At 51.4% G+C, this 10,146-nt stretch overlaps 1 protein-coding gene across 2 annotated transcripts in view; it reads left to right on the top strand.

Moving 5' to 3' along the window:
- The window catches only part of Nmrk2 (nicotinamide riboside kinase 2), a 4,437-nt gene extending 1,941 nt beyond the window's left edge, over positions 1-2,496 (top strand). Inside the window, exons 2-7 of one of the 2 annotated variants that reach the window (XM_029565499.1) lie at positions 308-398; positions 1,230-1,278; positions 1,369-1,525; positions 1,728-1,799; positions 1,877-2,010; positions 2,190-2,496. In XM_029565499.1, coding sequence (XP_029421359.1) covers positions 308-398; positions 1,230-1,278; positions 1,369-1,525; positions 1,728-1,799; positions 1,877-2,010; positions 2,190-2,275 — 589 coding nt within the window. In that variant the 3' untranslated portion in view covers positions 2,276-2,496. The remainder of the gene's footprint in view (positions 1-307; positions 399-1,229; positions 1,279-1,368; positions 1,526-1,727; positions 1,800-1,876; positions 2,011-2,189) is intronic. The other variant, XM_008837072.2, reaches the window with a different exon arrangement.
- The last annotated feature ends 7,650 nt before the right edge of the window (positions 2,497-10,146 follow it).

The raw sequence follows: 10,146 nt of genomic DNA on the forward strand, positions 1-10,146 counted from the left end.
AAAATAAAATAAAATAAAATAAATATATAGCTCGGGCCCTCAAGATGGCTCAGCAGGTATAGATGCCTGCAGCAAAGCCTCAGGACTTGAGTTTGATCCCCGGGGTGCACGCGGTGGAAGGAGAGAACCGACTCTCACAGGTTGTCTTCTGACCTCCACACGCGTACCCACAATGAATAACAGAAATAAATAGCTTTATGGGCTGGGGCACAGCTTAGCAGTGAGTGCTGGCCTAGCCACATGAGGCTTGGGCATGGTTCGACACACTTCCCCGTGCCCAGCAGCCTCACACACCGTGTTTTTACAGTATGACCAATGGTGGCAAGACCACTCTGACTAACAGCCTCCAGAAGGCACTGCCCAACTGCTGTGTGATTCATCAAGATGACTTCTTCAAGGTGGCCACTGAGGGATGGAGGGTGGAAGAGGGCTGGAGGGGGTGCAGGGTGTAGGGGGGTGGGGTGGACCCTGACTGTATGAGCCCAACATATTCCCAAAGTAATCCCCCTATACTGGGGACCCCATTAGGCTGACTGAGAGAGGGAGGGTTAGCTGTACTGTTTCCAGCTTGTTTTTTATCCATAATCCTTTGCACTTCTACTTTCCCTTCTATAAAATTAGCTCAAGAAGTTAGAGAACTGGCTCTGTGGTTAGGAACACTGATTACTCTTGCAGAGGACCTGGGTTCAGTTCCCAGTACCCACATGGCACCTAACAACCATCTGTAACGCCAGTTCCAGAATCCAACACCCTCTCTGGTCTCTGTGGGGATTGCATGCACATGGTACACTTATACACATGCAGGCAAAACACTCATACACATAACATTTAAAAATAAATAAATGGCCGGGCGTGGTGGCGCATGCTTTTAATCCCAGCACTATGGAGGCAGAGGCAGGCAGATCTCTGTGAGTTCGAGGCCAGCCTGGTCTACATAGTGAGTTCCAGGACAGCTGGGGCTACAGGGAGACCCTGTATCAAAAAGACCAAAAAATAAAAATAAAAATAAATAAACAAAATATTTAAACTGGACTCAAAAGGAATGAAGGGCAGAGAGAGAGTCAGCCTGCTCCCCCAACAGACTCAGAACCTTGGCACCTGTGGGTTGGTGGCTTTGGGGGGTGGTCGGCAAACCCCTCTCTGTGTGTCCCCACTACACACTCTAGGAAACCCAAAGGTGAGGTGAGCTGGGCAAGTCTGAGCCCTGGGCTTACACTCCTGTGTTTCAGCCTCAGGACCAAATACCAGTTGGGGATGATGGATTCAAACAGTGGGATGGTAAGGACAGTCACTCCATTGTCCCCCACCCACAGAGTCCTCCATGGGTCCAAGCCTTACTCTAAACCCCTCCTCTCTCCCCCTACCCAGTGCTTGAATCTTTAGATATGGAAGCCATGCTGGGCACCGTGAAGGCCTGGGTAAAAAAACCTCAGAAGTTCGCCCGGGCACATGGGGTTACCCTCCAGCCCCACGACCCGGGTACCCACATACTGCTGATCGAAGGTTTCCTACTATACAGCTACAAGTAAGCAATGTGTCCTGCCCTAGGAAGACTCGGAGAACCTTCTAGAATCTCAGTCTTCTCAGACCAAAGGGGTTCAGGCCCTGCCGTGTGACCTAGGGTAGCATGGTTGACCTCTCTGTGCCTTTCTAGATGGGGGAGTGGGAGGATGTGTGGGGTTGTTACCAAGATGTCAGCTGACCATGTCCCTCAAACCCCTCCCCAGGCCCCTGCTGGACCTGTATAGTCGTCGCTACTTCCTGACTGTCCCGTATGAAGAATGCAAGAGGAGGAGGAGGTAGGGGGCAGGCAGCATGAGGAACATGGTCACACAGACCGTGGTATCCATCAGGTGCTGGTGCCACCCTTGACCAGTCCATTGTTTTTTCTTGCTCTCTTCAGTAAGCGTAACTATACGGTCCCTGATCCCCCTGGCCTCTTTGACGGCCACGTGTGGCCCATGTACCAGAAGTACAAACAGGAGATGGAGCGGGACGGAGTGGAAGTGGGTAAGTCCCAAAGTGGGTCCTACCCATATTCTAACCCTAGGTCAGCCCCACTCCCACTGGGAAACCTGGAGGTCCCTCTGTGAGTCTCTCTTGGTCTTCCTTGCTTCCTTCCTGACCCAGCAGTCCACTCAAGCCTCCCGCCTGGGCCCAGCCCTGATCCGTGCCATTTCTGGTTTCAGTGTGTTTAGACGGCATGAAGTCCCGGGAGGAACTCTTCCATCAGGTTCTGGAAGATGTTCAGAACACATTGCTGAACAGCTTCTAGGATGAAGACTCGGGGCACCAGGTTTGATTCCAGACATAGAATGGCCAGGTCTGGCTTGTCCTGGCTGGATGCTGTGGCCGTTCCCCTCTGGGGAATGTGTACACAGGACAACAAATGTTCACTCAACTCGGTGTCGTGGGGCTCTGGCATCCACCTGGGCACACCCCCTTGACTTACCACCAAGTCAATATTAAACTCAATCCTGTTTTTATAACCCCTCATGCCCAGTGTGTTCTGTGGAATGACCCTTGGGTCCCCTCTGCTGGGTCTCTGGTGGCCTCTGAGGTTGACTCTGTGAGCCCCTGGATACTGACAGTCTCCACATCTTTGGAACTCTGTTGATGTGTCCCTGGGCCTCAGTTTCCCCTAAGGATATATTTCATGCAAACTTGACTGAGGCAGGACACTTTGTCTCCCAATTTTCACAAGCACAGAGAGGCTGCTGTGGTACCCAAAGTCACACAGCAAACAGCTATTTGCAGCCTGATCACTGCTCTGCTACAGAAGGTTGAGATTCTGGCAGATTCTTCAGGAAGGGCCTGAGGATTTCCTTTCTCTTGGCCAAATCTCCCTCTTCAAGGTCCAGTGACCAAAGCCCATGTAGCTTTGTAAGTTTATGTGGAATCTCTCCTGATTAACCAGAAAGCATGTGCTTGCTGTCCAGGAACCCAGGCTGTCCCCTCACCCACAGATACCCACGTCTGCTGGACTGCACACAGCCTCTCAGTGACAGTTTACACTTCCATTTCGTGGAAGAGGAAACTAAGGCTCAGGGAAACTTCGTAAAGCCTGGATTTGAATCTAGTTTCCCAAGATTCAATTCTTTGACTTGAAGGCAACACCTCATAGCCACCTGGGGAAATACAATTTCAGTTATGGAGGGAGAAAAAGATACTTCAGTGGTGGGTGGGTGGATAGACAGATGGACATATGGATGAGTGGATGGGTAAATGGATGGACAGATGGATGGGTGGATGGGTGGATGGATGGATGGGTGGATGAGTGGATGGGTTGATGGGTAGATGGACAGATGGACAAGTGGATGGGTGAACAGGTAGACAGATGGACAGGTGGATGGATGGATGGGTAAATGTGTGGATGGATGAATGGTTGGGTGGATGGGTGAATGGGCGGATGGATGAATGGATAAATGGTCAGGGAAATAGGGGTTGGACAGATGGACGTGTGGATGAGTGGACAGGTGGGTGGGTGGGTGTGTGGGTGGGTGGATGGGTGTGTGTGTGGGTGGGTGGATGGATGCATGAGCTGATGAATAAATGGTGGTTTGATGATGGATAGTCATCACTAACTATCAACTATGAGGCCTTCCTGGGCTATATGAGACTATCTCACAAATATATATATATATATATTCAATTTTATGACACTTGATTTATGCAGATTTCAACCTTAGGTGATTGTTTGTTTCTTTGCGGGGACTGGGTCTCATGTAGCCAAGGCTGGCCTTGAACTGGTTCTGTAGCTGAGGATGACCCTGAACTCCTGATCCTCCTACCTCAGCCTCCAGAGTAGATTTCACTTTTCTTGACTTTTGGAAGTCCTCCCTCCCCTCCCCACCCCTGTGTGGGTGAGATGGACAGCCTGTTTCTGTCCATAGCAATGAGAGTAGCCACACGACTAAGACTCACCTGTGCAGTTAAAGGTATCCACCATCACCCTGAGAGGAGGCCCTGTGTGGATGGTCACAAGGATTCAACTTCAGCACCAGGCACTTAGTGAAGTCCCTTTGCCCTCCAGGGACTGAGCAGTCTTGCCAAACTTGGGACTTTGTCCCAGGCATGCACAGTCAGGCTGATCTGCTGGTCACTGTCCCCAAAATAGTTCATCATGAGACATGGGACATGGGAAAGGTGGTTTCAGGGCAGCCAATTCTGCCTGGCCACTGAGATATGTTGGTTGTTATTCACTGGGTGCTGGCAAGATGGCTCAGCAGGTAAAGGGGCTTCTTGCCAAGCCTGACAACCTGAGTTCAATCCCCAGGACCCACATGTTGGAAGGAGGGAATTGACTTCTGCAAGTTTTCCTCTTACCTTATGTGTGTGCGCGTGCACACACACACACATACACACACATATACACACACACATATTATTTTAAAAGATAATAACAGTAGTATTGGGCTGATCAGCTCACTCAGTCTCTCTGGAACATACTCAAATTCAACTTTGAAAGTTCCATGTCCTCAAGGATCACCACTCCCCCTCTCCCCAACCCAGACATCCTGGGAAGGTTGGTTCCTGTTTTGGGGATCAATGAGTTTTGAAACTGCTTGTAGCATGTTCCAGGTTTGTAGAGATCAGAGAGGGAATACGACCTCCCCAGAGTCACTCAGCAAAGTCAAGATTCAAACTCAGGTCTGGGAATTTTGGGTGTGTTTGTGCTTGCCTGTCACCCCAACACTTGGGAGTTGATCAGGAGCTCAAGACAGCCTGAGCTACATAGTGAGCTGGAGGCCAGCCCATATGTGACCCTGTCTCAAAACCAGAAAAAAACAGCAATCTCTCTTCCTTGGGGCCCTGGGGTGGCATCTGAGGATATGTATGGCTGTTGCAGCTCTAGGAGCTCCTGGTGTGGAGTGGGTGGAGGCTGGGAATGCTCCTTAGGACCCTCCAGGCCTAGGACACCCTGCCATGACACACAAGGGCCACAGCACAAGTCTTGTGCCTGACACCTCTCCAAGCCAAATTCTTCCCTAGCCCTGAGGAACTTAGCTGCCTGTCAGGTCCCCTGCCTGGGGAGGGGGGTGTCCCCACCTTGACCCGTGGAGTTGGGCCCCAACTGACAGAGAGGAGGAAGGGCCTTGGAGTTGCCTGTCCTGCAGAGAGTCATTTGATGGACCCTCCTTTCCACCCTGTTTGCAACCGGGTCTCTTGTGGCTTGCAGCTGTGCGCCCTAGGCTAGGTTGTTCTTGCAGAAGACCCAGGTTCAAATCCCAGCACCCACATGGCAGCTAACTACTGTCTGTAACTCCAGTCCCAGGGCTTTCAGGATTTCTCCTGCCTCATTCCCCAACTCAACATAGGCAATGACAGACTCAGCCCACTGGGTCCAGCTTGGCATGAGATCTGGCCGTTTGAAGGCAGGTCCTCACGTTTATGAGGAACTAAAGTTCTTCAGCCGCACAGTCATCTCCCTAGTTCCTGGGACTTAAGATTGTTGCCCCTGGTCCAACGTGCCCTGAGCTGCCACACAGCCCTGGGCTTGGAGATGGAGGCGGGTGACAGGGTGGCCTTCCCCCTTCCATGCTGTGTCTCCTGTCAACCCCCATACTTCTGTCATCACTGAGCTGGGCTCTTAATCAGCAGTTACACCCAGGGCCCCACCTGGGCCCACACTGCCACATGCAAAGAGCACCAGGCACCAGAGGCCAGGTCCCTAAGGGCCAGGAAGGGAGGGATATCCTTGAAGCTGAGTCGGGGACCAGCCAAGGCCAAAGGGGAGGAGCTGATGGTAGGAGACAGAGACAACCACTGGCCTCAGCTGTCCCTGTGTCACCCGTCCCCCCCAAGTCTACACAGAAAAGACAATTGAGGGTTTTCTGAGACACGACCCGCCTTGTTTCCTCTCTAGCTACCAGTAGGTCTTTGGCAAATGGGTCTAGACAGATGGTGGAGGTTGGGGACACACCTCCGGGTCCCCCTATGCAAGCAGGGCCACCACTAAGATGCCTTTAGCTGGGTGTGGTGGTGCACACCTGTCACCCCAGCACTCGGAGGCAGAGGCAAGTTGATCTCTGAGATCAAGTCCAACTTGGGCTACATAGGGAGTGCCAGGCCAGCCTGGGCTACGCAGTGAGACTGTCTCAAAATAAAGTTGCTTCTAAACTATAAAATCCCACGAAGCCACAGACCCAGAGGCAGGGAGGCCCCTCTTTGGTTCCCAGCCGTTTACCACCCACACTGAGACGTGCATGCATTCTTGGGCTGACGGGGGACGGGATGGAGGATGTCCCCCTCTCTCTTCCACCCATTGTTTGGATGAACCGCTCAGGACCATGAGGGTCTGTGTATCGTTCACCCTTCAGACAGGCCAGCGGGGGCGTCTTGTTTTAACACAGTTCTTTTCAACTTTTGGAGGTCACTGCAGCCAAGTGGGGCCGGACGAGGGTTGAGAAGAGGCCATGGTCTGGGTACTTACTTTTCTTAAAGGTCTCAGGGCTGAAGGAGCCGCTCAGGGCTGACGAGCCTGGCTTTATAGATGTGCCACCTGCTGCCTGGCCAGACCCAGTTATTAATAGCACAGTGGCATCTTGTCCGAGTTTGGTCAGGGGATGGGTGCTCATGAACATGGCCAGGCACAGGGCCTGCTCCCTGCACCTGCTCCCCATTCCATCATGGGTGGGGCAGATGTCCAACAGCAGGACTCTCTGGCCTACAAGAGGCTGTGGAAGATCATAGGGGGAGAGGTCCTCCCAAACATAAATCAGGTGTGGTGGCTCATGCCTGTCACCCCAGCACTCAGGAGCTGGGAGCAGGAGGAGCAGTTCAGGGTCTTCTTGGGCTACATAGCAAGTTAGAGGCCAGTCCAGGCTATATAAGACCCAGTTGAAACAGACGAGAGAGAGAGAGAGAGAGAGAGAGAGAGAGAGAGAGAGAGAGAGAGAGAGAGAGAGAGAGAGAGAGAGAGAGAGAGAGAGAGAGAGAGAGAGAGAGAGAGAGAGAGAGAGAGAGAGAGAGAGAGAGAGAGAGAGAGAGAGAGAGAGAGAGAGAGAGAGAGAGAGAGAGAGAGAGAGAGAGAGAGAGAGAGAGAGAGAGAGAGAGAGAGAGAGAGAGAGAGAGAGAGAGAGAGAGAGAGAGAGGAGAGACCATAGTATGTATATGTTTTAGTTACTCTGTTCATTACTCTGACAACACCTGACACAACTTAAAAGTGAGGAAAGGTTTATTCTGGTTCAAGGGCACACAGTCTGTCATGGCGGCAGGAGGGTGAGGCAACTGCTCCCATTGCATATGCAGTCAGGAAGCAGAGAGAGCTGCATGCTGGCACTCAGCTCATTTTCTCCTTTTCATTCAGTCCAGGACCCCAGCCCAGGGATGGCGCAGCCCACATTCAGGGCGGTCTTCCCTCCTCGATTAACCTAATCTAGAAACCCCCTCACAGACAGGCCCAGAGTCTTGTCTCCATGGTGATTCTGGATCCTATCAAGCTGACAGCATTAACCAGCATGATAGAAAATTGAATATTATTCAGCCATAAAGAATGAATTGCTGGGTGTGGTGACTCAAGCCTTTAACCCCAGCACTCAGGAGGCAGGGTCATGTGGATCTCAGTGAGATCAAAGTCAGCCTGGTATATATTGCAAGTTCCAGGCCAGCTGGGGCTACAGGGAGACCCTGTCTCAAAAAACTAAAAGTTTGTTAGGATCCAGGGTCAGTTTGGTCAGAACCAGCCAGCCTCATCTTACAGGCCTAGAGTCGGCACAGGGCATCTCCGATGGCTTCCGTCTCCCCCAGAGGTGAGGCACGGTGGGCGACGTGCTGTTCCCTTGGCTGTGTCTGTTGAGTCAGGCATAATTCTCTTTGCTTCCACATGTCGTTATCAGATGTCTAGCTATCTGCGTCATCCTGGGGCCACACAGCTGGCCTCGTTAATGGGATGAAGAGCCAGTGACTGAAACAGGATCTGCTGAGCCAGTGGCTACCAGGCCACTGGCACTCCTGTCCCTGTCCAGCCTGAGGCTCTGGGTTCTAGAATGTCTCACCATGTCTGCAGCTCTACCCAGGTTTCACTCAACTGTGACAGGGTGCCTACAGCTACTTAAACATTCTTTAAATTTATTTTTATGTGTATGAGTGTTGAGCCTGCATGTCTGTAAGTGTGCCATGTGTGTATAATGCCCACAGAGGCCAGAGGACATCGCATCAGATCCCCTGGAACTGGTGTTATGGACAGTTGTTAACCACCATGTGGGTGCTGGGAAACAAAGCCTGGGTCCTCTGCAAGAACAGCCAGTGCTTTAAACCACTGAACAAGCTTTTCAGCCCCTCTCTCCTATCTTATGAGACAGTGTCTATGTAGCCCAGACTGGCCTCAAACATGCAATTGTCTTGCCTCAGCCTCCTAAGTGCTGGTGTGGCAGGTGTGTGCCACTACGTCCTGTTGAAACAATTTAAAACCAGAGTATGGAGCTGGAGAGATGGCTCAGTGGTTAAGAGCACTGTCTGCTTTTGCAGACCTGGATTCAATTCCCTGCACCCACATGGCAGCTAAGAACCTCTGTAATGCCAGTTCCAGGGAATCTGACATCCTCTTCTTGCCTCTATGGGCATTGCATACACATGGTGCTCTTACATACATGCAGACAAAACACTCACACATAAAAATTTTAAACCCACATTGTAAGCACAGAAATTGTGTGCGTGAGCGTGTGTATGTGCATGTGTGTGCGTGCGTGTGGTGTGTTTGTGGTGCGTGTGCATACGCAACATGCAATTGGCTGTCTCAGCCATCAATGTGCGTTTTAGTGGATTAAATACAGGCTGTGTGGCTGTTCCCACCATCCATCTCCAGAACCTTCCATGCCCCCAACACTGAAGCTCTGTCCCCATTCCACACTAATTCAACCCCCTCCTGAGCCCCTGACACCCACCCTCCACTTCCTGTCCCTGTAGCTCTGAGGACTCTGGACCTCCTGGGAGTGGGAGTCTGTGGTGTGTGCCCTTCTGCATCTCATTTATGTCATTGAGCATCACATCCTCGAAAATGACATATCGCCTGAGTTTGCAACTTTCCCTTAGTAAACACTATAGGTCTAGCTAAGTTAATTCAGTACAATGGCAAAGAAATGGGAGGAATGGCTGTCTCTATCACATGTTCCTTTTCACTAAGAACAAAAGAGAGGCCAAGGAGGCCCTACAGGGTTTTAAAGATGACATAGCACTTGAGTTTCCAGCTGTGTCTTATCAGTTATACGATGTAGCTCTATCCTGCCGTTAAGTTCAATGGTAATGAAAGGGAAGGTGGCCCTGGGTATTACATGCTCCTTCTCACTTCTAAGGAGCAGCCAAGGGAGGTGTCAGAGTGAGTGTCAGAATGACTTTCCTTGGCTAATAGTCCACTCTGTATTACATCATGGCTTGAATCTGGAAGATTCCCCACTGGCTTGTGTCTTAAACATTTGATCATTGTCTCCTGGTATTATTTTGGAGGCTGCTGGGCCTCTAGGAGGGTTCAAGCTGGTAGAAGTTACCCCTAGGGTGGACATTTGAAGGTTACACCTGCCCTGCTTTGTCTCAGGTCTCTACTTCCTGTTCATTTTCAAGAGGACAAGTGGCTGCCAGGCCCAGGGCCTAAAACAGTGAGTCAAAAGAAATCTTCCTCCCAAAGCTGCTATCTCTGGGCCTCTGAAGATGACTGGGGTTGCGTTCTCTGCTGCCCCCTAGTGAGGACGGACAGATATGATCCCTGGTTTTTATTATGGCAAGGAAGTAGAAAATGGGATCCCAGGACCCAGGACCAGGCCTCCAAGGTGCTGAGAGGCATCCCGTCCAACCCTTCAGATTTAATTTCCTCCCCCAACACAGAAGCCTAGTGCTTCACCACACACCTGCCCACACTTGCCATGTGAAATGCAGCTAGACTATGGGCGAGACCAGAAGGGCTGCGTCAGTGGTGGGGGACATGGGGTTAGTGGCTGGTAGGTGATGTGAGCTCCCCAAAGTGGGGACACCAGGCTGGATGACTTCAGGGACCGACTGGCTGGCTGCTCAGGGCTTGCAAGAGGGGCCTGGCTGTTTTGGTTCCTGAGACTGGATGTGTCACCCACGCTGGCCTTATGTGCTCCTCCTGCCTGTCTCTCCAGCTTGTCATGTGACCACCATGCTTAACCCCAGAATATTTGTTACATTAAA

This window comes from Nannospalax galili, unplaced genomic scaffold, assembly GCF_000622305.1.
Source record: "Nannospalax galili isolate Female #2095 unplaced genomic scaffold, S.galili_v1.0 scaffold77, whole genome shotgun sequence".
NCBI classification, from domain to species: Eukaryota; Metazoa; Chordata; class Mammalia; order Rodentia; family Spalacidae; genus Nannospalax; species Nannospalax galili.